Here is a 27,738-nt window from a genome sequence, read left to right on the forward strand (position 1 = left end):
CTACTGTTTTACAGGTTAAGAAAACAAGCAGCACAAAGAGGATATAAAAGGAGTCAAGAAGTTTTTTTTTTTACAAATCTAATAAGTGAAGGGCATTTTTGTAAGCATACTGACCTAATTCAGTAATAAAGCATAACACATCCAGCCATGCTGCCCTTCCTACAGTATGTGGTCTCTTTCCCATCAAAGCTGACTCATTTCAGACTTAGTACGTTTATGATGAAACCAAACAAATAAGCAACTTTCATTTAGTCTGTATTTCTGAGAAAGCGCTTCACCAATAAACCCCTTGTTAAATTCTAGATAAAAATACAAATCAGGTATGATACAGATGGCAACAAACATGCTGGACTGAACTAGAAATTCACTGCCTTTTACTGTACAGTTAGGAAAACATTTCTACAAACGCAGCAACATTTGAATAAATGAATCTGAGAAGTGAAAAGTTACATAACAGTAACCCCGCACTTAAGATCATAACTGATCTGAATGTGACTTATATACTAGCTTAAAAACAAAACACACACAAAACCGCACGTAAAACCGAGTGAACTGAAGGAGAGTTTGGTAAAGAATTAAAATGATGATTAATAAGTATTTGGGGACTGAAGTGAGATCCTCAAGAGTCTTTTAATGCTATTTAATGATTTTTGTTCTAAATCTGCCTGTTAAGATTTTTTTTTGCCTATGAAATATGTACTCAGATAAGCTTACTCATTGTAAAATTCAATACAATGAGAAAAGCCATGTAAAATCGTACACGTAACTCAAAAATATTGAGTAATACAATGTTTATGTTTAGTGTATTTAATTAATTTGGGTTAAAATAATTTCATGGAAAAAGTGTGATAAGATCGATTGCTTTCAGGAAGTGGTGGCTGTAGCGTGTAACAGACTTTTCTTTGAACTCAATTTTCCACCTGCCCAAACACACCAACCTGTTATCTGACATTTACTGCAGCGTTCTGACAAACACAACTCTTTCTCTTGCTCTCTGTCTCTCCTTAAACCCTATAAGATTATGGAACGAGATATTGTAAAGAAAACAGAAATTTCCATACTCTTGAAATACAAGAGTTACAAGAGTCACTTTATGGAAAAACCAAAACCACCACTGAAATAGTCACAGGAAGCCATGTTAATGTCAACTAAATATAAAACCAAAACCATTGTTGTTAAAGTGAATTACAGCTAAAATAATAAGATCAAGATAAAGTAATAAAAGTGTAGCAAATGGCCTTTTTAAATATTCTGTTACAAACAAATGTCTTTCATAAAAGTGTCATCAAATGAATAATGTTGAATCTTTTTTTTTTACTTTTACTTTACTTACTTTTAGTCATTTAGCAGACGCTTTTATCCAAAGCGACTTATTTTCAGTGAAATTTCTGTGAATGTTGCTTTATAAACCGAGTTAAAGGAAAACTCCTCTTTTTTTGAAAATAGGCTACATAACAATAGGCTAAATAACAGTTGAGTTTTACCCTTTCTTGAATCCATTCAGCCGATCTCCGGGTCTGACGGTAGCCCTTTTAGCTTAGCTTAGCATAGATCATTGAATCGGATTAGACCATTAGCATCTCGCTCAAAAATCACCAAAGGTTTTCGATAGATTTCCTATTTAAAGCTTGACTCTTCTGTAGTTACATCGTGTACTAAGACTGACGGAAAATGAAAAGTTGCGATTTTCTAGACCGATATGACTAGGAACTATACTCTAATTCCGGCGTACCATGGGTGCAGCAGGCGCAGTGATATTACGCAGCACCTGAAAGTAGTCCCCAGCTATATCATAACTAGTTACCTAGCTGGGGACTACTTTTAACTATTTTCAAAAAAGGTGGAGTGTTCCTTTAAGGGTTTCAAGGCTATGCCAGCAAAAATGGGTTTTCTGAAACACTCTGTCATCTAGCAAACTCTGAGCAGCCCACTGTTTCTCAATGACACAGAGGTGAGAGGAGCGTTGTGTGTTTGTTTGTGCCATGTGTCTCTCAGCGAGGTCCTGGCAGAAGCAGACTTTTAATAACTACGCCCACACTGCTGGGCATGTGTGCCGGCCAGATGGCTCCTGTGGCATCAACTTTGAAACACCGCTGGTATAGATATGAGAAGATACACAATCACTGATAGGTCACAATTAATGGAAAAGAGGACAGAGAATGAGAGGGACATGCTTAAGATCCTATCCACAGAGCTAATGGCAAGTGAGTGGGAGCTCATGAAAAAATACCATTAAAAATTTATTTGACAATTTTTTGATGTATTTCTGCAGTTTTGAACACAGTTCTCTTGAGTTATCTTTTACTGGAGTATTACATGTAAAAGAGTTGTAATACAACTGCACCTTCCTTACGGCATACTGTATTTACACAATGCATTTACAGTTACCTTAGAGAAAAAATATAATTGGGTAAATGATAAATAAGTGTGTTAATGAATATAATATAGTGGTTTTGTTCAGTCAACCCACAAGAAATTTTACATATTGAACTAACCTCATCATAACATTATCTGATATTTTAAGAGACTTATTGATCTTGGCATCTTGATGTTTTTTGATAGTTTGGTCGTACCACATGACATTGATTTGAATTTTTATTATTTTTTAAATATTACTTCACAGTTTTTCTTTTTAAAATAATAAAAGGTGTTGCATCCTTCTAATAAGGAATATTTTTTTATTATTTTTTTACATTGCGACATCAGGACAGTTGTACCACTTTGACATTTTTGGCTTTATGCAGCCAAAAATCAATAAATAAACGAATAAATACATTTTTAATTCAGAGATTATAAACATGTTGATTATGGAAGATGTGCACTGAAGTATTTTATGTAAGAATTTAATTCTTAATCTATTTTTCAATAATTTGATAGAACTAAACAATAAAATGAAAGTCATATCAGTGAGCCAATAATCAAATACTCTCTACTTTTAAAAACCCAAACTTCCGCTCAGAAAGGTATTACTTTAACGTAATTGATTTTCCAAATGCTGAACACGTGTGATTAAAAAGCAAATGTGTGTGAGAGAGTTTGTTTACCTTATCTGCACCGTCCTGGTTTCTCCTCTGTCTGCTGATGCGTCTCGGCACCGTCACCTCATACGAGGAGAGCTGAGATGTCTGCTGGCTTACTGAGCCTATGAACAGAGACAGTCCCATCACAACACTGTCTACCAATACACACACAATTAACTATACAAGCTAAGCAGGAAAACAATGAGACTTCAATATCTTGCACTGGATCTACAGGCAATGTCATTCATTTCTCCATCTATTTCCCTCTATTATTCCTCCCACTGCAACAAAACATGTTTGTATATCAGTGCTATTGTGATCATCACGGGTAATTAGATTGCCAACCAGTCAATTGCACTCAATCAAGTGCCAAGTGTTTCCTGTAGGTGGAAATAGTGCTTTGCTGACACAGGTATCATGACATGGAGAGAGAGAAAGACCTCAGGAAGAAAGGCATCTCACCCGCTCCTGAGTCATCACACAAGAAGTTGGATGAGATTTCCTGTGATGTTTTCCCGAAAACAATGAAGGGCAGATAAGACAGAACAATTCATAATGCTAACTTGCTTGGTCTCTTTACTGAACATCCACACAAAATTCTCAGATTTATCTCAATGTCCTTCAAACATTCACATCATTCTCATCTCAAAACACACCCTCAAATTCTCTAATAGTATGTGTGTTAGCGCTAGTGTAGGAGCCTCTCTATTTCTACACCTTAAATTCTAAAATAAGTGTGTAGAAGTCATTTAGGAGACACTTTTAACTCGACTTGCAGTACAGTTATTATGCAGGGCTTAATGTAGCCAATGTTGACAGAAAGGTCACATGCTCCATCAGACCACTGCAGCGCTGTCACCACATCTTCATTTATCAGATATGTGCGCCATGGAAACTTACTAAATAATTTGCTGCAATTGTGAGAATATAAGCCTATATTTTTAGTTGTCAGGAATTTACATTATTATAGGTGTATAATTGGCAGTTATTAGCTACAGCAAATTAACTTACACATTAAACACACACACACATTTAAATACACTAAAAAAGGTATAAATTAAATGGTTTTATTTGCGTCTAAAATATTTAAAATCACTGAATCAACCTAATATATATTACTATAAAAAATATTTTATGGGTTAAATCGGGTAGAATTAGCTCTTTATGGTAACAATTGCAGGCTACGATTGTTTAAAAAAAAAAGTACAATTTAACGAATATAGACAATTTTTAACACACATGTTGCTATGAGTAATCATTTTAATATTTATTTATTTATTGGTTGGTTGGTAGGTAACACTTTAGAATAGGGAACATATTTACAAATTTTTCATAGTTTTCCTTCAATAAACTCCTAATTTGCTGCTTATTAATAGTTACGGTGCATTTCCACTGACACGGAGCGAGCGCAGCGGAGCATGCGTTTTCAAATCATATGGAGGTTGAGCTTAAACGCTTCTGCGGTGCATTATAGGATTGAAAGTGGCATAGAGAAAGCGTTGAGAGCAGCCGAGAGCGTCAAAAAGTTTGGGCATTCCTCGACTATTGTTTCCTATCAAATAGAGCGAAAAACGCCAGGTGACAACCAATCGCTGTGAAATGAAGAAGATGAAATGCAAACAGGGTGTAAAAATTGTTTTTAGAGCCATGCTTTGCCCTAAATTTGGCACGCCCCAAAGCAGTAACACTGTAGCGTTGTCAGCGGCACTGAACGCTGATTTGACGCTGTAGTGGAAATGCACCGTTAGTACGTTAGTACTAGTTTAGGTATTGGGTCACTTTAAGGGATCTAGAAAATGGTCATGCAGAATGAGGCATTAATATGTGCCTAATAAGTAATACTAAACAGCCAATATGCTAGTAATATACATCCTAATAAGCAACTAGTTAATAGTGAGAACCTTTTTTTTTTTTACAACAATTTCCTGCTGTACTAGTTAAGTGTCACTCAAGACTTGTTTTGATAACCCTTTACTATATGTATTTATTTGTTATTTTTTAACATGAACTATGAGCAATACTTCTACATTATTTATTTATCTTAGTTAATGTTAATTTCTACATTTACTAATACATTAATCAAAAGTTGTTTCTGGAATATTAGTTAATGCATTATGGCATTATTAACCAACATTAACAAAGGTTAATAAATTCCGTAATATATATATATATATATATATATATATATATATATATATATATATATATATATATATATATATATATATAGCTCATTAAGTAAAGCATTAACTAATGTTAACAAATTTTAAAGTGTTACCCTTATTTTTACATTAAGAGACATGTTTTTTAACAGTTTAAAAAGTTTGAAAGTTTAGACGGTTCACTTAACCAAGACAATGTTCTTGTGCTTATTCAAACTATGGAAGAGTTAAATGCAGGTAAATAATCAGTGAGATGTTCTTCTACTGGATTCAACAAATTAGCGCTTAAGAGAGGCAGAAATGACTTTCATACTGATCTTAAAGTAAGAGCCTGTAAGACTCAAGGGCGAGGAGACGCACATAAGTTCGGAATTAGCCCAAATACGCTATTATTGCACTGCTTAAGCTTCTTAAACCTTCACACAGCCAGACAAGGCAGAGATGAAGGTATATGTAGACCAGACATGATATTGTTTCCTATCAAAATAAAATCTCTCTATAGGACAGACAAGCGTACAGCGTTGCTTTGAAAGGCTCAAGCAAATACTGATTTGTCCTTCAAACGGGCAATGGTGTATCACAAAGTGAAACTACAGAGAAACAACAATGTTGTAATGTGCATTAAATAAAGAGAATAAGGTCTATGGCAAGCCTTTTTAACATTTATTCTTTGAAACTGAATAGCACTTATTTTTATGTGACTAGCGCAACATTTTTAATTACAAATAATCCAGCAGTGACTAGCATGTTTTTCAACATTTAACGAAAGTATTCAACTGATACTAATATTTATTACGAAATTAAAGAGTATCCATTAAATTAGTTGCAAGAATATAGGCCTATTCATCACATATTAGTAATTATTTATTTAATATACTGTCGTGTTGTTACTAGTCACTAATTGCAAACTTCTGAGGATCTGCATTTGTTGCTAACACTGCATTAACTCTTGCCAATTGTGCCAGTAACCATTCATTACACAACTGTACTTATGGCGCTTTTCCACTGCATGGTACGCCTCTGTACGGTTCAGTACAGCTCACTTTTGAGGGGGTTTTCCACTGGGTACAGTACCTGGTCCTTTTTTTAGTACCACCTCGGCCGAGGTTCCAAGCGAACCGTACCGTTACCAAAACATGACGTGTAAACTCTGCTGATCACTGATTGGCCAGAGAAAAATCGCCACTGCCTGCTTCATTGAACTTGCGGCACGAGACACAACAGACCCATTGGATTTCAGCACAGCCAGCGAAGGATCAAACGCAACTGTTTTGAATGAGCGCACCTTTCTTTTAACAACCAAAAATGTCTGTTTCGTTGTCTGTTGAGGAAGCACAGGCGTTCCTCTCGTTGATAGCCGAGGAGCGGATCCAGCGGGAGCTTGATGGAGCGACACGGAATTAAAAAGTTTTTCAGGAGTCACGGCAGTAGAGGCGGCGCAACTATAATGACACATGAATAATCCTGCCCACTCTAAAGCAGTACTAAACTGCAGTGGAAACGCAAACCAAGCCGAACTGAGCCGTGCCGAGCCGTACCACGCTGTGGAAAAGCACCATTAGTTGTTAATAACTACCCCAATAGTTAGGGGTATTATTTGAGATACTATGAGAACATCAAAGTAATTTGTAAGAGATGACTGTGGCAATAAGTTTCAACAGTTTCTAGTAACTTATCTCACTAGTTACAGTTATTTTTTACCTGTCATACGTATATGCCCGATGAAATCTGTTTTATTTTTTCCCCAAATTCTGCTTTTTTCCCCTATTTTATTGTTTCTGGAATCTGATATTTTGCCGTTTTAATTTTACAACAAATGATTAAAGGCTTAATTACAATTATTTGGAATAACAAGGTCCTAGGAAATGTATTATTATATGTATTATGTACTATTTTATTTCTTTGTTTCATTCAATACAAGTTTATCAAAGTCATATTTGTCACAATTTCTTAAATGTAAAATTTTGACAGGTTGTTGTGAAGATCTTTGAGTTTGTGTGTGTGCAAACTTTTTATCAAATGAAATGCTGAAATGCTTCAGAACCTCAAAGCAGCTCTGGAGAAGAAGTAAATTAAATTAAAATTTCAATAGCAGTCTTTTTTTATAAACACTAGACCATATGCACTTGATGATGAGTACAGCCCTACTTTTGAGTTATTCATTCAAAATTTGCCAAATTCAGTGATATTCCGCACTATACTGTAAATTCCATTTTACATCTATGATGTGATGCAGAAAACACTTTACAACTGGATTCTGTCCATGTTTTCTGCACCATATCACCAAAATCATAGGCGGCTGTATGTAACAGTTACTCAGAATTATTAATTTACAGTTAAACAACAACAAATATTAGTGCTAGTAAAATAAAAAAAATTGGTACTAGCAAAAACTGGAACACACACAAGTGTGCATTTGAAAAACTGAAACTGATACTTTAATAAATAGTTGACAGTAAAATAGAGACCAGCATCATTTGAAACAAAACTAGTTGGAAGAGAAAAGCTGACCACAGATTCTGCACATAATAGAATTCAATGGCAAAATTGAGTAGTTTGTTAGCAGGTAAAAAAAGTAACAAATGCATTTTTAATGAATAGATATTAAATACTTATATAATATCGAATAAATTAATAGATACTAGTATTTGGAACAAGTCCTAGTATCTAATGAATAGTTAATAGTGAAAGTTTTAAAAAAAATATTAGGATTACTTGCTACTACTAAAAGCGTACTAGTAACAACAGCTAGTTACAATTTAGTTTTAAGGAACACGTTAAGACGAATTGTCATAGTGGTGCCTACATGCTACTGTTATTTTAAGTGAACAAAAATGTCTTTTATCAAAGAGTCATGGACATTAGGTCGCAATGGTGTCTGTTCTCTCACCTCCACTGCAGTCGATGAGCAGCATCAGACACATAAACGTGCCTTTAGCGAGACGACGACAAACTGCATTCACCATGTCTGGAAACTATCTGCCGTCCCAAAGTAACGTCAAATGTTGTCCTCTCTTCCTTATCCAGGCGTTGTCCTCCAATCACTGGCAATAAGCCCTCTCCACATAACGTTCCCGTGGGGAAAACAATATATCCCGCACAGTTTCAGCTACCTGGTCATTTTGTTACACTTTATCCTTGTGCACTTAGTTTGTTATGGAGTTATCCGGGTGTGTTTGTATAGCAGAAAATGGTGCTGTTTCAGTTCTCTGATGGAAATCTGTGGATTAGTCGCTCGCCAATGAGCCCCGTCTCTATAGAGAGCGAAACCGCGCATGCGCCGCCAAACAGTGTGCCTTTAACCCTTCACTTTGGCCTGCTGTGACAATACAAACCACCAGAACACTAATTCACATGTGCTTTTAAATTACTTTCGGCCGCTGGCAAAAGTAGGAACTAAGGGAAGGAAAAACAAAAATCGCCTTTTAAAGTAGTACACTAGTCTGTTTTTGTTGCTTTTTAGTTAGGGATAGTCTAAAAACTACACATGCATTTAACTCTTGTACTAATCAAACTTAACTGCGACGTTGTCCCCTTTTGAAACAAATTTTGTTTATTTACAGTTAAGTCAGTGTAATCCATTAATTGTCACCAAGGAAGCAAAGAAAAATAACTAAATGAAACGAAGTCATATAGTTTGACTCGGTCCCTCAAATGAGTGTCACGTGTTATCGCGAGAGTTCCAATAATTGATACTTTGAATCACTTCTATGCTTCGCTGTGTGTATATTTTTCTTCTTATTCACGAGGGGAGGTGTTAGGTTAGTATAAATGTAGTTTTGTAAGCTTATAATTCCAAATATGTTTACAATCCCAGTTATTAAATCCAAATGTGGTTTCTTTAAAGAAATAGAAAAGAAGATTGTTTTGTGGAACATTAAAAGGTTCTTCAGTGGCAGCAGGCTTTGGTTCTTAAGTGTGATGATGCCTAAACTTGCTGTCTCTGTAGGCAGCCACTGTATCTGAAACAGACACTGTTTAATAACCATATTCATTATGTTGTATAGTGAAATCAAGGCAGCTCCAGCATGGATTCAGTGGCAGAAATATTGGAGGACAACCTAGAGAAGGTTTTGAAGGGGGAGAGAGTTTGAACAAGTGAAGCCTGTCACACTGAGGAAAAGTGTGTGTTACATTGTCTGCGCAGTTATCTTCAACTCAAAGGTAAAGATGGTGACATTCTTTCCATGTCTTTTAGAGTCTTTATTCCAGACAGCCCTCAGCTAAATGCATCTTAATTAGTTCCTCTAACGAGCTGTAGAATTTCACTGCGAGCATGACAGTTCTCTCTTTTCACTGGCAGAAAATAGTTTGGTTGTAATGCACAACATTAAAGGGGTTTTATCTTACACGTCACACTTCCCGTTTAAATTAAAATAACTAATTTTATTCAACAGAAACCCTCTTGGTCATCTTTGACATTATCCAGATATTGAAAGATTTGTCTTTTTTTAATTTCCAGGATAGATTTGAAAATATGAACATAAGTGTATACATACATTTTTGAAAAATCCTACCAGCTGACACATCTTACCCCGCTCTTCCCTATTTGTATGTTAAATTGCATTAAACATCTTTTCTTTTTTTATCATGCAACCCTGATTTGATCTCTACTTTAACTTTGTAACAAGCCAACACATTTTTTTTTTTTACTGGTGTTATCTTTTTTTTTTTACTTTTCTTTTTTTTTTTTCAAAAGGTGAAATGTTCAGTAGTTATCCAGTAAGTAAATTATAAAGCAAGTACTTTTCAACATTGAAAAAAGTTATGTCATTGTGCCACCAGGAGGCTCTCTGAAGACAACGGCAGAAGCAGATTCTGAATCCCTTCAAGCTCAGTGGTGGGACCGAGAGTCCCCACTTCCTCTTCGGGGACGTGACATACTGCCCCTCATCGATGCTGGGATAAAATATCGCCGAAATCCCTGGTTCCCTATGTTACAACCTGTTGACTTCCCTTATCAGGTTATCTGCCAAAGACTTTTCCTCACATTCATCTCCAGCAACGGTAACACAGACACCAGCGATGAGCACCACCTGTGGCTGCTGCTTAGCAGCAACGATGCCACTTCTCAGCCCAGTCTTCCTACAGCAGTATCAGTTAATGCATTCGACACAATCCCACGAGCTGCACACAGACTGGTCAAGGAATGCGTGCCTTCGTCATCCATGCAAGTTCACACATGTGGCATTCTGGGAGTGCAGCACAATGGGAGAATTCCAGGGGAAACAGACGGGATCTGCTTTAACACGCTTGTGTTGTTGGAAAATTCAGAGGACGGGGCTGAAATCAGCAGCCCACCACCATTGGAGAGTGACGCTTACAGATGGCATGAGGTGACCAATCAGAGTCTGAGGGCAAAGATAATACAGAGGATTAAAGAAGAGTCCGTTCTGCCTTTTCATAGTCCAAACTGATGCTCTGCCACCCTAGTAGAGGATCAGGACCAGAACGGAACCTGCATATTCCACATGAGCACCAAGGCTCAACGTGTCTAAAGCATGTTCAGTGGCCATACACAGTTTCAGCTGTGTGCTTCACTCATCTTTCCCTCTTTTGGTGTCTGCTCACCATACCGGTGAAATGTAACCAAATATTAATTCTAATATACATCCACTATACAGCAGCAATTATAATAGGTTTCTTAAAAATAGGCAGTTCAAGATCTGAATATGTAACCCGTTGTGAAAAGGAAATACACTTAATTATTGATTGCACACTTGTAGTGTACTTCAAATATTATATTACTTGCAGATATAATATTAATGAAATAAGGACACTTAAGTGTACTTTAAGAGACACTTATTTAGATGTCAACTAACATACATGTAAAGTGTTTAGAATTTTAAGTGTAGAGTTATTATATTTCAATTTAATATATTTTAAGTGTACTAAAATGCAACTTTATTACAAATGTTTAATTACAAATACATTTAAATGCATTACATTTAAAAAGTATATTGTTAAGTACACTAAAAAAAAGGTGCAAAAGCTGTCACAGCGACAGCACCTTACTTACTCCTTTTTTTTGGTACTTATTTACCAATTATTTTTGCACCTTTTGAAAGGGCACCACCCCTCTTACAGCTTTTGTTCCAATTTTTTCAGAGCATGTAGTACATTTACTTTATTTCAAAAACAATATAATCAAAATTATTTATTTAAACTATAATACAGTTTCATTAAAATGTAGATAACATGCAATAAAGTGTCCAAAACATTTAGTGCACACTTAAGTATATTATTATAAAGTATATTATTTCTGTAATAGGTACTCTTTTTAAAAGTATGCTAAGGGACTCTCATATAGGCAGGGAATAGCTCTAGGTCAGCACTATTTGAACAAACACATAGCACTGTCATAGCACCTCACCTCAGTCATTTATATGAACACTTCAGAAATGGATGTTGTTAGGAAAAAGTGAAGCGGATAACTCGGTTTTTATTAATTTTCATAAATCATGTTTTTTATTGTGTTATGTTTTTGTGTTAGCAGTATTTTGTTAGTTATTATTATTTAATCAAAACAACCCAACTGCAGTTTGATTGATATTAAATGCAGGATAAAAAACATGATTTTTGAACATTAAAACATGATTTTTGTTTTTGTAAATGAACTCTTCAAGTCTTGATACATGGGTGTATGTTTGATGATAATGATCAATTATGATATTTAATATGATAAATGAGTTTAGCAAACCTTTATAGCTTAAGTCTGTCTTTGTTGGGTAGCCTCAAAGTATCTATGTTTATTTTTATGTTTGCATATTACAAATTAACTAGTACTGCAAATAATTTTCACATTATACTACAGATATTACAGTTTTAAGGAGCAGTGTGGATGTGCAGTTAGCTCGGAGAAAAGAGCTCTACCTCTGTGTTAGCCAGTTTGGTTATTATTTTATCAATTCAATCATATAAGCAGTTCTAAGTTACATTATCAATTCTAAAATCATTCAATTATTTCTCATAATGTGCATGAGGACAAATGTTTGAACTACTTCACTTTCACACATTTAATTTTTTTTTTATTAAAAGTGTCTACTATCGCGGGGAAAACAACTATTAAGATATTTGCTTTATACTATATATGACCTATCCTGCTGTATATTTTGTAATAAATGTTATTGGAGTAACGTTGATGGGAGTTTTAATTCTACTAGTTAAATCAGTTTGTTAAAATAGTATTTGAACATGCCTGAGTGAATGAATTTTCCCAATTTTCACTTTCGTTCGATGTGTTGGACAATCCGGAAACAGAATCAGGTGAAGCCATCTCGTCCTGATACAACATTATATTTCATTTCGTGACGGCGAACATCAGGCATGTCTAATATAAACTTTGTTGTGTTTTTCTACAGAATGAAATGATATAAAAATAACGCGTTTGTTTACATTCTGAATAAACTTGTTTGCTTCTCGCGGTTGACATGCCACCGCACTTGTTTATCAAAATGAAATAATTCTAGTAAAGGCGGATGAAACAATTTATTTCTGTTATCAAACCCTCTAAACAAAATTTTCTCGGTTTTGACTTTTATTCAAATATTTGTGCGAGAAGAGTCATATGAACAGGTCTGACAAGTAGTAGACATGTTTGTACAGACGCTATCCAATAATATAAAAAGCTCTCACCAATATTATGCATTTCATAAATGTACTGTAGACATATGTTCAGAGTGGTTTCATCATGTCCCTGTCCCTGGAGGAGACGGTGGAGAGGCTTTTGAAGGGAGAAGGACTGGAGGTGACCGAGCTTCACTTCGCTCCTGAACAGAAGAAGCCAGTCACACGCAAAAACACAAGCTTTGCTGTCTGTGCGGTCATCTTCAACTCTAAGGTAATGTCAAAATTGCTCCATAGAGCATACTTTACATGGAAAACGTCATTCGGTTTTCCTAACTAACAGGGAACGTTCTCTCAAAGTTATAAACAAACGTTCTTCCAGTAACACCAATAGAACGTTGGTTCAAAGTTCTCTGGTTTTCAGAATGATCAAATAGAATGTTCCCTTACCGCTCGCATAACAAAGAAAAAACTTTTTTTTAAAGGCAACCTATTTTGCAAAAATCACAGTTTGAACACAGTTGTGTCCAAACAACCAGCCTATAATAGTAAAAATCCACCCACTCATTTTTTTATAATCTTAAAAATCATAAACAGTCTCTCAGAATGAGCAGTTTCAGATTCTCCCTCTGTTCACGTCACTGAGGGGAAAAGCGCCGCCCATTTGTGACGCTGCTAAAAGTTGCATATTATTCAAGATTTTTTTTTTTGGTATATGAAAGCAATGCGAGTCGATCGCTTGAGTTTGTTGAGCTCATAATCACCAGTGGGACTTATAAAGTTTGTGATAGCATGCCATGCACCATGAGACCAGCTATGTTGTTATTTTTATCGTACTGTGCTCCCTGTCTGTGTAATTCATAAACGCAAATTTATTATGCACAGTACAATCAGATGACTGACTTTCAAACAGAGTACGTTTTCTGTAATGTTCAGGCTTGTACTAATCGTGGAATGTTTATTTGCAAAGGCTAAGGTTAGCACTGCTAATGTGGAGCTTGAGCTCTTGAAGCTCCGCCCTCTGGGAGCACCAGCTCATTTGCATTAAAACAACATACCCAAATACAGCACGTTTTGGCTCATACCCTAAAAGTGGCAGTTTTAACAAGCTATAAAAATGTATCTGTCGGGTAATTTGAGCGAAAACTTCACATGCACACTCTGGGGATATCAGACTTATTTTACATCTTGTAAAACGGAGCATAATATATCCCCTTAAAGTTATGAAAAACAATGTTTTCATTAGCAAAACCTTCTTAGGACATATTTCTGTTAGCTGGTTTAGAGCTGAATAACTTCCTATAGGCTATGTTATTAGATTATATAAAGTATTTGTAAGCTTCTTAAAAAAATGTGATAAATACAAAGTGAATTGAAAAATAGCTGGCCTTCCTAATTAACTGTCCTGCTGTAAATTTCAAAATTTAGTATAGTAATCAATAAACCTGGTTATTCCAAAAGGTTTAGGTCAGAACAATATTCCAGAATAAAGTTCATATTTGTCGCTAGGAGCTCATAAGAGTTACAAATTAAGTCAAAATACATGTACAATATGTTCTTATATCCATGCAAAGTAGATGTTTTCTCAATGTAAAATGCCTGTCTTTATATCTACACCATATAACTATGCCATGTCTTCACCCAATACACTTTGATAAACTTAAACTAATTATTTATATTGTAGAGCTGTCAGTCAGGACAGATTTTACAGAAAATGACATGCGTTACATCAGAGAAAAGTAGCTCCAGCAATGTAATGTTAAGTTTAATGTTTAGTGTCACGACTAGAAAAATTTACAGTGAATCATTAAAAATGACATAAAAAGGCTTTATTTATTTGTCTATCCACTCTGATTGATATTGTGTATGCGTACCAAAACAATGTTCCTCCACAAGATGCATGCAGGTTTATTTTTTAACCACTTGAACTATTTCTGTATTTTATTAGTTACATCGTGTTGTGCACATGTGTCTTTGTTTTACAGAACGAGGTGTTGTTGATTCAGGAGGCAAAGGCAGTGTGTCTTGGTTCATGGTATCTTCCTGCAGGTCGTATGGAAGATGGTGAAAGTATTGAAGAATCCCTAAAGAGAGAGGTGAAAGAGGAGGCGGGAATAGACTGTCAGCCAATCACATTGTTGCAGATTCAAGAAAAAGGGCCAAGCTGGATCCGCTTTGCTTTTCTAGCTGAGAAAACAGGTTAGATATGTAAACGTTTTATAACTTGCCTGTTAATGTAATTATATAATTGTCACACAGTTACTCAGTGGCTCTTTCATTGCTTCTTCCATCCACCAGGGGGTTCTCTGAAGACGCCAGAAGCAGCAAACGCCGACTCGCTGCAAGCTCAGTGGTACGACCGCGAATCTCTGCCTAAGAATATCCGTAAACGTGACATTCTCACCCTCATTGATGCTGGGATGAGATATCGCCAAAGTCCCTGGTTCTCAGAGTTACAGCCTGTTGACTTTCCCTGTGACGTCGTCTGCCAAAGGCTTCTTCTCGCATTCACCTCCAGCGACGCTAACCCTGAAAACGGTGATGAAGAACGCATATGGCTGTTGCTGAGCAACGACTCCCAACTTCCTGTTGCGGCCTCTGTCGAAGCACAAACTCTTGCATTCACTGCAAAAAAGCTGGTGAAGAATTGCATGCCCTCCATTTATGAGCAGCTAAGCGTGAACACCTGTGGGATTCTGGGAGTGCAGCACAACGGGAGAGCTCCTGGCCAAACCGATGGAGTCTGTTTAAACAATCTTGTGCTTCTGGAGTATAAGGAGGAAGAGGAGATCAGTCTCAACAGTCCACCCAAACCAGAGAATGCTGGTTTCAAATGGCATGAAGTGACCAATCAGAGCCTGAGGACTGAGATACTGCAGAAGATTCAGGAAGGCTCTGTCCTGCCTGTTCAAAGCATATGAATGGGAACAGAAGAGCTTCTCCTGGATTCTGTACTGAAGACATTTAACACTCATGGTGCTGTGAAGTGTATTTTTGCTCTGTTTTACCTCAACCTCATTAATGCTGGCTTACACCAAGTACTATAACGGTTAAATACAGATTTAAAATCATAAGAAGAAATAGTTTAATAGCTATGATACTGTTTTTTAAAATCAAATATTTGCATAGCTATGACGGGAAACACTGGAATCTAACAATGCCATGGAAAAAAACAGTTAATCTTAAAAAATAAAGCATATACATAAACACAAAGGAAATATAAGAGTTGTCGGATAAGCATGTTACAGTATAAACTTCTGAAACATTGGTGTTTCATATTTTAGAGCAGTCACTGCAATTTCTGAAAGAAATCAATTAAATCTGTATGTGGGTGTGTGTGTGAAAAAAATCAGATGTAACCCCCTTTGTAATCTTTAACATTTTCATAATAACTGTAATTTAATGACACATTTTTTCTTAGTAACTAATTACAAGTACTTTTATTTTGTAATTAAATTACGTAATTCCGTTCCATGTAACTAGTTACTCCCCAACACTGACTGAGGCTATATATTTTAATTATACGTTTCTAGTCTTACTGTGAATAATCACTTCATGTTATTCCAGAGCAATTTTTTTTATATTCCTAAAAATCAAAATGTAGTACCTTTCATTTTTGACTGATCTCAAGTTTTTCTTTTTTTTTTTAACTCCTCCCACCCAAACATATGCCATATAGAGACTACACTTCACAATTCAAGTAATTCCCAATAAACAATTATGTCTCCTGCAATAAATTTTCCAAATTAATATCCAGTTTCACGCAAAAAGTTGTCACATTATGAATTATATATAAAAAAAATACAAAACTGCAGAATCATGTGGACCCTTATTGATGGTTTTGTCTTAGTAAACATAGTACATGGAAACATTTATGTTATCATAAGTTAGTTTTTGTTTCACAACATCAAAAACCCACCTTGTGCAGCAAAACTTTTCATGAAGCTGTATTTAGTTTCTGTATCACGACTGCATTTAAAAGAGTTGAGACCACAGAGATATTTGATGCACTGAAATTTGCATGAATTTAAGAGTTTATTGCTATGACAACAGAATTAAGCATGTATTGCATACAGTTGTCAGACCTCTGTTGTGAGTACCAGCCAATGGCAAATCACAACCACACAAACCAAACAATCTGTGTACCTCTCTGGCCATTTGATTCAGCCATATAACATACAGAAATATAAAACAACACTGATTATTCACAGGCTTTAGATAGTAGATTAAAGATAAATAAAATGACTTTACACACCATTATGATATACTTAACTCCAGTTTGTATTTCAGAAAGTTGAAGAGGGGATGTGTAATTGCCTAAAATTGATAGTGTAAGAATTCTGATCTGAGATCAGGTTTTCAATAGCATATCTGAATGCAAAAAACATTTACAGAGGGAAATGACTGATTGGGCCTAAAATTTCTATAAAATATAGAATATAGTAAAAAACTTAAATATTGTGCAAGAGAGAAATCGCTTCCACATAGTGAAATGTAATCATACAGTAAGATGTGCCGCAGCATCACACAGTCATTGTGAAATCCTGTAGCACCAGTCTGAATTTTTAAATATTTTATCTTGGGCAAAACTGCCATTAGGTTGACTCCTCCCTGACAACATTAATCAAAAGTGACTTGTATATCTATAATTATTGCCACTTAACTCAGTTCTGTGCAAATACACTTTCTCCTAGTAATGGAGTCCTCCAGCAGATGTTGTTGGGTGCTGATCCGTTGTATTGTCTTTGGTTTCAGCATCATGCGTTCACTGCTCTTCTATGGGTAATTTGACAAATGCTATAGCAGCCAGTTCCTTGCAGAACTCCTCCAGAACTATCACACCCTTCAACAGGGTCACATGATCCACCCTGACATAGAGAACAGACCCAAGTATTAAAAATGTCAAAACATTTAGTCAGCCTGACATTTCCAAATTATGAATGCTTCTTAAAGGAACAGTTCACCCAAAATTTGTCATCACAATGTTGCTGTGGAATACACCACACAAATTTTACCCAGATTTTTGCCCGAATTGGCAAATGGAAAAGACAAAGCTAGTTGCCAAATGTCAGATTTGAGTTGACAGATTTCATAGAAAATTTTGAAGTGTATGGTGGGCACATTTGGAGAGTATCAAACCTGTTAAAATTTGGAGCTGATTTTAGAACACATTTATCAAGTGTCTCCTAGCAACAAGAGGAATGTTTCTGCACGAGTTTGCTGTGAAAGTCTTAGGCCCTGTTTACACTAGTGCGTTTTTGTTTTAAAACGCATAACTTTTGCAACGGTTACGTCTGTTGAAAACAGAGACACTTGAAAATGCTGCAGACCCCGTTTTAGTTTGAAAACTCCGGGGGTGTGTTTCAGTGTAAACAGACCAAAACGGAGGTTTTTGAAAACGATGGCGTGGCTGCCCACATTCTCTCTGCGTATCCTTGACGACCGTGTGAACAATAACAGAATGCTCATAGATAGACCCATAGATATATATATGTAGATCCCCCATTCGACCGCTCCAAGCATGCAGACGCATCCGCAATCTAAATATGGAATCTACCTATACATATCTATGGTTGTACCCACAAGAACAGTCATGTGACGTGTAGTTTTCAGCTGTTTAGTGTAGACCGAGATCATTTCTGAAACGCAATGAAAACGCCAGTGTAGACGAGGATCGTTTTCATTTTAAAACGCCGTTTAAAACGAAAACGCACTAGTGTAAACAGGGCCTTACATTGTCTCCTCCTCCAGTCCCATCAGCTGTCTCCTGATCATCATCAGTTTGTCTGTCACATTGTGGATGTGTTGGATCCTCTGCATTAAATCCCCGATCACCTGCAGGAAAACACAATGCTCATGTTTTCCTGATAAATGAGGCAGACAGGGCTGCTGTTCAAAGTCTGCAGCTATTACATCGGCCAACAAGCTTTCATTCACAACAGCATCAGCATTTCTTTAACACACTGGCAGCTTTTTACACGGTTCTCACCCTGACTAGAGTGGAGAAGAGCGATCGTGCTCCAGGGCTCAGACTGATGTACGGGTCCAGCAGGTACTCGTGCAGGTGAGGGTGAGGAAACACAGCTAACTTGGATAGAACTGATGTCACCTGAAGATTCAGCTCGTACGGCTGGCAAAGGGAAACAAATTGAGAAATACAGTGAAAAAAAAGACAATTTTATTTTTTCAAACGCATTTCAGCCATCTATCCTGACAAAAAGTCATAATTTTGCACGTTTTACTATTCTGGATGCAGTGCTGATAGCAAAAATAAGACAAGATAAAATGAAAATCTGTTTTGGTCTACTACTCTACCTGCTCTAGTATGCGTGCAATCCGGTCAAACAGGATTTGCAGGAAGTACCCTTCATAGAATTCTGTAGCTGGGTTGGTTTCAACGGTTTTGGCAGAATCTGGCCAGTTCCAGTCCCGTGAAAGAGCAACACATTCTTTTAACTAGTGAGAGAAAGAGAGGACAGTTTCAGTGTCAGAATATTTGAAAACCAAACCTGAAAAACTGGTTTGCTCACAGCTGACAGTTGCAGTTCATTTGGCTTGACTGATTGCATGAAGCAAAACTGCACAGTAACACACATCACCGGAGTACAGAACACAAAAACACTGGCTTTTATTTTGTTTTCAGTGTGTCAACTCACCAGTTTATGTGCATCATGAACATATGTGTCATATCCTGCTCCCTGCACCAGATGGGATGTTTTTGCTTCTTGGGGCACTAAACACAAGAAGCTAATAAAATTAAAAACAAATTAGAATCAATGTACAGACTAGTAATAAACCAACATCAAACATATCAAGACCAATTAACTGTTTGATATTTGACCACTCTGAAAATGTGTTGACATCCGTATCATCTTGGCCAAGAATGTAGTGTCATGTGTGTATATATATATATATACTGCATTTATTTTAAGTGTTTTGTAATATTACAAATGTCTTTCGCTTTTGATCAATTCAATGAATGCAAAGGTATTAATTATTAAAAAATTATCTTTTATTATTATATTATAATTTTTATTATAAAAAAATAATTAATACAAATCTGTTGAACTTTAGTGTAACAATAAAGAAAAATACAGAAAACCAGACCGGGCACAAACACTTTTTCACAGTATTGTAAGGGCAGTACATGATGCTACTATGAACTTTAAAAATTCAGTTTTTGTATTCAAAACCAAAGTCTTCTTGATTGTCTTCTAATGATACCTATTGACGATGTCAGCAACTTGTGAGTGCGCACTGGGATTACGTCTCTCTCTGACACTGGGCAGAGACAGAAGAGGCTCCTGGCCTCCAAACCCACTGTCTTCATACATGTCTGTGAAGAAGGGATCCTCTTCCAGCTCCCTGATGGAGAAACACAACGAGAGATCAACGATAAGCCACCTTGAGAAGTAAGAGAATCTGTGTTCAGCCTCTCTGCTCACTCAGACTCTTCCAGGACATCACTCTCGACTCCATGTCTCTCGTCAGTGACCCCTGACCCGGGCAGCCTGTAACTGCGCTTCTCAAGGTTACGCAGCACCAGATTGGTTAAGATGCTCTTGCTGGGCTTCTGTAGAAGCTCCTCAAAGAGACGTAACGTTGTGATACTGATCTAACAAAAGGCAAAAGAAGCATTGTAACACACAGTGATGCTCTCAACAGTGAAACTGTATTAATCATTTAACTCAGTTACCTCGTCTGAGATGTGATTGCAGTGTTCAATAAGGCGGTAACGTAGAATGTGTGTATGCGTGTCCTGTCGCTGTTCGCAATGTGTGTCGCTGCCCAGCAGAAACTGAACCAGTTCCTCCAGGAGCGCAGTAGAACGTATGTGACGCACAGAACAGGACAGCAGAGCGGTGTGTACCAAGATCCCAACCTCTGACCTGGACGACCAGAGTTTAAAAATGAGCATTACTCTTCCTGTGATGCTGCAAGCTCACAATCCTGATTAATGTTTTCTACTCACATCTGAAGCAGATGAGGCTGAATGACTCCTTTAAGCCACTGAAGGTGGATTGCTCTGGCCATTTTAACACCAAGTACCTACAGGAAAAAAATACATATGCATAATTATGTGCAATATGTTTATAATAATTTATCATAAATCTTAATGATTAATAAGTACATTAAAAAACAAATACAACTTACACATTACATCACATAAACCAACATCACATAAACAAAACTAAGCAAAAATTAAATAAAACAATAAAAAAAGTAAAAAACAAATACAAATACAACTTCTTTAAAATAGCCTTCAACCATCACAAAAACTAAGAGCAAAAAACATGTATTAAAAAAAACAACCTAATATATATAATTTGTCTTTTTACATTTTTATATATATATATATATATATATATATATATATATATATATATATATATATATATATATATATATATATATATATATATATATATATAAAATTAAAAATACAAATACAACTGATTTAAAACAGCTTTCAAACAAAACAAACAAAAACAAAAAACATCATAATTATTAAAAACAGAAAAAATGTATACAACTTAAAAACAGCCTTCAAATATCACAAAAACAAAAAGCAAAAACAAAACAAAAAAAGGTAACAAAAAATATAAAACAAAGCAAAAACAAATATAACTTTATAAAAGATCACAAAACATCAAACATCACAAAAACAAAAAGGAAACAAAACTTTAACAAACAAAACAAATACAACAAAAAGCAGCCTTCAAATGTCACAAAAAAAGAATAGAATGAGCTGCAAGGAGGACCAGATTTTATGGGTGGAGTTAAATTAGTTTATTTGAAAGTATCGTCAAAGTTTTTTATTAAATTTGAACAAATTTTAATAACTTGTAATGCTCAGTTGCAGTTATTTTGAGGTTGTTTAAAGCTAGTGGACTATAGGGGTGCAACGGTTCAACTTACTCACGGTTCGGTTTGTATCACGGTTTTAGAGATACGGTTTCGGTATGGTTCAGTATGTGCTATATTTAGGGGAAAAACTATACTGTCAAATAAAAATAAAGAAAAAAGAACAAATAATCTAACTACAAGTAACAGCACAAATAAATATAATAGAGCAAAGATATAAATAACATAAACAGTGTTTTTTAGGTAGGTCTAACATTAGTTTTTAGGTACAGAAATTAAAAAAGTAATAAAATGTCAAATAACATTGCATATTTGACTGTATATTTTAAAGATTAGTCTTTATTAAAGTTACAAAAGTTTTCCAAGCAAGAGCAGTGAGTGATTTCTATATTGTTGCTGTTTGATTAATATTAAGAAAGTGCTGTCACTTTAAGAGAATGCATGGATCCAGTAAACTGATACAGTACGTTCAACCGACTATGTCTGCTTCAATACTAACCAAGATGGGCATTTTGACATCATTTTTGTGTGAATTTGTCCATTCAAGCACAATACTTCAAAGAGAGTTCAATATTTCTGCAATATTTGTACAAATCTTCACGTCTTCTGGCTCTTGAATGTTTGAACTAGCAAGGCTTAAATGAGTTTAGTTTAAACCCAGATACCCAGATATGTGCTGTTCAGGTCTCATCTGTGCACTCGAGCTATCAACACCCGGGTAATGATGGCTTAAATGACTGGTCATATTTGAGTATACAGCACTCACATTGAACAAAGAGTGAATGGTTTGTCTACGATTGTTTGTTTTGTTTTGATTGCTGAAGCCAGAATGCGTATTCTTGGACAGAAACATACATTAGTCAAACTGTCTGTTTTACATGTTATTTATAACAAACCATATTACAGATGCGTTGTCAGATTTAAGTTGAACCACGGTCCTAGTGCGTGCTGAACTGTGTGTGGAGAACGGTACGGTTAGATTTTTTTTTTTTATCTAGAACCGTTACACTCCTAGTGTACTATTAGCAATATTAGAAACTGGAAATAGTGTCTTACACTCAGCAAAGTCAACTTTATCCAGGACATTTTTCAAACTAAAACAAACGCGCACAGGTGATCAACACAAAATAAAGATTTTGTCAAACCGTTGGTGCTTCCTTGGTGAGCTCATTGCAGTAGTCCAAAAAGCAGAAGAACCTGTGGACGTTCTCACTGCCAGGAAACGACTGGCTCTCCTCTGTACTGTCCTGTGTGAACTGATCCCTGTAAAACCAACAACACATCTTCAGGATGAATATTTACAATAGGCAGATAAGAAACATGTCCACAAATAAAGTGAGTCCACAAATAAACACTTCATCGCTTCATAGCGAACACACACCTCCACTGTGCGCCGGAGTAGCTGTGAATGTCTGCAGGGTCGACTGATGAGGGTATGAGGCAGTAAAGTTCAGTCAGTCTCTGAGCGAGTAGATGACACAGTGGCGTTCCCTCAGCCAGCAGATGTCCAGTGTCTTCTTGTGGTAAACTGACCAGAAGCAGCAAACTCTCCATGGATCTGAGCACAACACGACTTTTCTAAGAGCGAGACAGACAAAGAGTGTCATTAAAACTATGATTATAAACTCCAGTGCTCTTTGCACAGTTGTCTGGCCAATTCTAGTCTGATCTAATAAATGGCACAGAAGCTCACAAATTACATTTTATGCAGAAACTATCCACACCAAGTTGCATATTTGCCATTTTATACTTGAAAAGTGAAACTCATTGGCTTTAATGCACAACACATCACTGAACTATAAACTGTATTTTTACAAATATGTTGCAAACACTTGTACTGGTTATTGTTTAATACATGGGTTCTTGGCTAAAACCAAGGAGCGGCAAGGGTAATTTTCAACAGATAGTGACAAGAGGGTGTAAATTAGACATTATTTTTGGGGGTCCACTTCACAGAGTGTATGGCAAACAAATTTTTCAGAGAAACATTGAGTAAAGTTTCGGTGACTCTACTAATAAAATGTACATAAAATTAAATGCACCGGATTCAAAGAGCAGGCAACCAACTGTAGAGGAGACTCACCTCCAAAAACAAAAAAATAAAAACTGTAAAAGTTAAACTTCTAGACCTTCACCAGATAAATTTAATAATTACTAAGTCATTCAATGTAACAAACAAAATATATAAAAAAAAAATCAAATACTTTATTCTTCAAAAGTTTTTTTTTTGATAAAGCAAGGGGACAACTTTTAGGCCTTCACCAAACAAAGTTAATGTATATTAATTAACAAAAATAAATAATATACTTTACTTTGATTTTTTTATAAACCAAGGGACCAAGAGCTTGAGGGTCTACAGAATAATTGAAAGAAAAAGATTTTACAAAATGTATTTTTAGGCCAGTCAAAGTTAACATGTTAATCTAAAACATTAACTAAATAAGTTGAATGAAATCATTTTAATGTATAACTTAATTATCATTAAATATTACAATTGTATAATTATTTTAAATGTCAGTTTTAATGCTACTTTTAGTTTGATTAACAATTGAACACCAAATGTGCATACAGTTTTGTGAAAACTATTAGTAAAATAACTATCCTTTATTGTGGTGTACATACATTCTTCAGGGATATTTATTTATTTTTGTTTTATCTACATATATAAAAATCTTGCATAATATAAGCTGCAAGTATTTTTTGACGTGATGTGAATAAGTCTCAACAGCTCTGTTTAGCTGCACAACCAACCCATCCTACATCTCTTCACGATGACGCACCTCACTTTTCCCCAGGTGCATGAGTACAGGGATAATGCCTGTGGCTGTCTGAGGTGAGCTGGAGGAATGAGCTCCGCTCTGGGCCGAACAGGAGGAGGCAGCGCTGGAAGAGGGAGCCCTCTCAGGACTGGAGGCTCCACTGCAGCCCTGCTCCACAGCCTCGTCTGAAGTAGAGCTGCACCTCTTCTGAGAGTCTTTGATAATCTTTGTGATGGAGATGTGGGTGTGTTTGTTATTCATTTATCACAGCTTCACGTTCTATATCAGTTTAAATGACAGTCACCACAGTAGTGAAAGAAGACATGATGTAGAAATTACCTCAAGGATATAATTGAGGACATAAGGGTCTTTTTTGACACGCGTGCATACAGCAAATAGAAACTGAGACTCCTCTGTTTCAGTCTTTGAGTCAGGGAGTCCACTTAGATGGATTAGTTTCTAGAACAGAAAGTGACAAAAAAGAAAATTTGATTTTATTTTGAAGGTACAGTTCAGAGGAAAGCAACCTAAATTTCCATGCAAACGGATGGAAAATGGATGCTTCATACCATAAAAATAATGATTCTACTGAATATGCTATCCAAATGTTAAAAATCTACACTGCAATAAAAATAAAAACAAATCATGATAAAAACAAATTAAATATTCATGTTTTACTGTATAGTAAAAACATAAGAAAAACATTATCAATCCCAAACTTTTGAATGCATTTGTATTTTACTTACATCAGTTATTATAAAACAGTTATTTTATATTTTAAAACAGCTTTTAAAAACAGTTATTCCAAACCCACATATATATATTTTTTAAAGCAAAGGGAAATTTTCATGCTACTCTTTTTTCATTTGATAACAGTCATCCTACTGATAATGTCACACCTGTACGGGCCGATAGACGTTGATTAAATGCAGCACAGGTTTCTGGATCTGGCTCAGGACTTTAGAGAAGAACAGCATCACTTGTTGACTCATGCCAGGAGGATACTGTACAAAGAAACAATATTTCAGTTCAGTTATAACTTTAAATATCTTTAATCTCTGTCTTGAGGCTGTGTTCTCATACCTGTGCTTTTCCCAGCGTGCAAAGTGTCTCTAGTATTTTGTGCTGGAGCAGGTACTCCATGCAGGGACCCGTTTCATCTCCTTGCTGTGTCTCCTCATACACCAGGATGTCCAGCATCTGTCTGAGCCGCCATGGGATATCGGTCTGCTTCACCGGACGAGACTCATCTTTGTGCATGAGACAAACATACAATTGAAACTTTTGTTTTTACCTCTTTGTTTTCCCTAAGGCATGGCATAATTCATTGTTTGTTTGTTCAACAAACAACTGCATAATAAATCACTGCTTAGCTTGAAATGTACACATATATTAGTTGTACCTGTAGTTTCAATGTAATAGCTGGTTATTGCTTTCCAGTGATCCACAAAAGAGTCCAGCAGGTTTATCGACGGCTCACTCTGTAAGAATCAGAACAGAATCAACTGTATTTTCCATTTTACGGAAATTACACTTTATTGATTCAATACGATAATTAAACACTGAGTCCCTGTAAATGCTAAATCCTTCACTGTAAAACATAAAAGGTGGTTTTGAGTAATAAGCATAAAAAAGTGGTTAAATTCATAGATACACAGTTAGATGATTAGATGGTTTTTTTATTTTAAATACACACTACTTTTCAAAATATTAAGACTTGTTCTGCTATTTGGTTTACATATTGTTATACATTTTAGGTATAGAAATATTGTATGTATGTTTATGAATGTGTGTGTGTGTGTGTTTAAGCACATTTTTCCTCTTCCTGTCAGAAACCTGCGCATTTCTGCACCTTCCACGTGAACATACTCTCAAATGATAAACCCAACACTGTGTAATCAATAAAAACACCTCACATATATCCTCTACTATTTAGAAATACCACATATATGAGCTTAATAAACGATCAAAGATAGTAAATCACCGCAAGTCTAGTGTTTAGTGTACTGTGTGTTAAACTAACGTTACTAGCACAAAAGCTAAACTTAAGACAATGTCTTCACATAAAGTACTGAACACACTGGCAATCTATGTAATTACACATTTCGTTCATATATAGCAGTTGAATACGCCTATAACACTTTTATGAAGTTTTACAACAGGTGTCTCGAGAGTTGTTCTAGATTAGCTAGGCTAAGCTAACAGGCTAGTTTAAAGACATTCAAAAGTCAGTGTTTACTTACTGTTTCCAAGGCCTGCTGCAGAAAAGTCGTCACTTTATTAAACATGTCCATAGCTGGATCCCAGCAGAGCTTATCAAATTCTATATGAAGTTTGAGACATCTTTATATCGCTATACAGCGCTAGTGTAGAGTGTAAACATTGTTTATGAGGCTGTTTAGCTTGAGCGAGACTATCCGCCTGCAGTAGTGATAGCAAACACTGACCCCTACTGACAACATAGTGTACACTACAGAGAACACTGGGAAATTAAACATTTCATTTTCAAATTACTGTAGAATTTATATGTCAAAATGATCAAATCCACCGCAGAAAATGTTATAAAATAGGATATTAATTTGATAAACACCATAACACTAATAACATTTGAAAAGGTACCTTAATTTAAATTTTATGAGGGTTTTAATGAAATTTCCTGTGGACCATCACCATGGAAAATTAGTGTAGTTAATTGTGTTGAGTGTATATTTGTAGTGTAGTTTGAATTTTAAAAATATATTAGTAAAGCCTGTACTTGCAGATAATATAATCTTACTTAGAATACACTTTCAAGACTTTATGAACACACTTAAGTACACTTTTCTTTAGAGTGCATATAATGTAAAATGTAAAGATTTATTTAATACAGTACATACATAAATATAAATAATATACTATAAATAAAAATAATATAAGTTTAAAGTGTAAGACAATACTAAAATAATTCAGTTTGAGCTCTGAGTTCATTTCATTGAATATCCAAATAGTTTGAACTCTTTGGTCATTTATTTTCCTCATGAATATGTATTTGATTCCTATCTACTTATAAATCTGGTTTATAGCAGGCGTTAACAGTGATGAACAACAATTGGTAATGAGGGATGGGGTCAGGTGGGGTTGCTGTATAAACCATTAAAGCTCATTTGTGACCCTGGAGCACAAAACCAGTCTTAAGTCGCTGGGGTATATTTGTAGCGATAGCCAAAAATACATTGTATGGGTCAAAATTATAAATTTTTGTTTTATACCAAAAATCATTAGGATATTAAGTAAAGATCATGTTCCATGAAAATATTTTGTAAATTTCTTACTGTAAATATATCGAAACTTCATGTTTGATTAGTAATATGCATTGCTAAGAACTTC

At 35.6% G+C, this 27,738-nt stretch overlaps 4 protein-coding genes across 6 annotated transcripts in view; 2 read left to right on the forward strand and 2 right to left on the reverse strand.

Moving 5' to 3' along the window:
- LOC306849498 (disintegrin and metalloproteinase domain-containing protein 9-like) overlaps positions 1-8,629 on the reverse strand; it is a 38,850-nt gene extending 30,221 nt beyond the window's left edge. Inside the window, exons 1-2 of one of the 2 annotated variants that reach the window (XM_079384576.1) lie at positions 8,073-8,441; positions 3,045-3,142 (exon numbers count right to left, since the gene is read on the reverse strand). In XM_079384576.1, coding sequence (XP_079240702.1) covers positions 3,045-3,142; positions 8,073-8,148 — 174 coding nt within the window. In that variant the 5' untranslated portion in view covers positions 8,149-8,441. Of the gene's footprint in view, positions 1-3,044; positions 3,143-8,072 lie in introns of both variants that reach the window. The other variant, XM_079384577.1, reaches the window with a different exon arrangement.
- Positions 8,630-9,210: 581 nt separating this feature from the next.
- Positions 9,211-10,599, forward strand: LOC306848919 (8-oxo-dGDP phosphatase NUDT18-like; the record flags this gene model as incomplete). The annotated part of the gene is made up of 2 exons (XM_079383710.1): positions 9,211-9,270; positions 9,922-10,599. 2 exons carry the CDS (start codon positions 9,211-9,213, stop codon positions 10,597-10,599), a joined length of 738 nt encoding a protein of 245 aa, XP_079239836.1.
- Positions 10,600-12,407: 1,808 nt separating this feature from the next.
- Positions 12,408-16,542, forward strand: LOC306849843 (8-oxo-dGDP phosphatase NUDT18-like). Of its 2 annotated transcripts, XM_079385191.1 has the most exons (4): positions 12,408-12,506; positions 12,849-13,022; positions 14,734-14,947; positions 15,047-16,542. In XM_079385191.1, the coding sequence occupies exons 2-4, from the start codon at positions 12,873-12,875 to the stop codon at positions 15,667-15,669; spliced, it is 987 nt and encodes a 328-aa protein (XP_079241317.1). In that variant the 5' UTR covers positions 12,408-12,506; positions 12,849-12,872; the 3' UTR covers positions 15,670-16,542. The 2 variants fall into 2 exon arrangements, with proteins under 2 accessions (XP_079241317.1, XP_079241318.1); XM_079385192.1 differs by lacking the exon at positions 12,408-12,506 and having other exon boundaries at positions 12,831-13,022.
- LOC306849842 (FHF complex subunit HOOK-interacting protein 2B-like) lies at positions 16,403-26,826 on the reverse strand. The gene is made up of 17 exons (XM_079385190.1): positions 26,616-26,826; positions 25,775-25,853; positions 25,456-25,622; positions 25,272-25,376; positions 24,712-24,831; positions 24,394-24,597; positions 22,995-23,191; positions 22,759-22,876; positions 20,721-20,797; positions 20,445-20,637; positions 20,194-20,363; positions 19,973-20,113; positions 19,405-19,495; positions 19,064-19,204; positions 18,738-18,878; positions 18,483-18,583; positions 16,403-17,616 (listed from the first exon to the last, which is right to left on the reverse strand). The coding sequence occupies exons 1-17, from the start codon at positions 26,664-26,666 to the stop codon at positions 17,514-17,516; spliced, it is 2,199 nt and encodes a 732-aa protein (XP_079241316.1). The 5' UTR covers positions 26,667-26,826; the 3' UTR covers positions 16,403-17,513.
- Between the last annotated feature and the right edge of the window lie 912 nt (positions 26,827-27,738).

Source organism: Barbus barbus (assembly GCF_936440315.1).
Source record: "Barbus barbus genome assembly, chromosome: 29".
Classification (NCBI taxonomy): domain Eukaryota; kingdom Metazoa; phylum Chordata; class Actinopteri; order Cypriniformes; family Cyprinidae; genus Barbus; species Barbus barbus.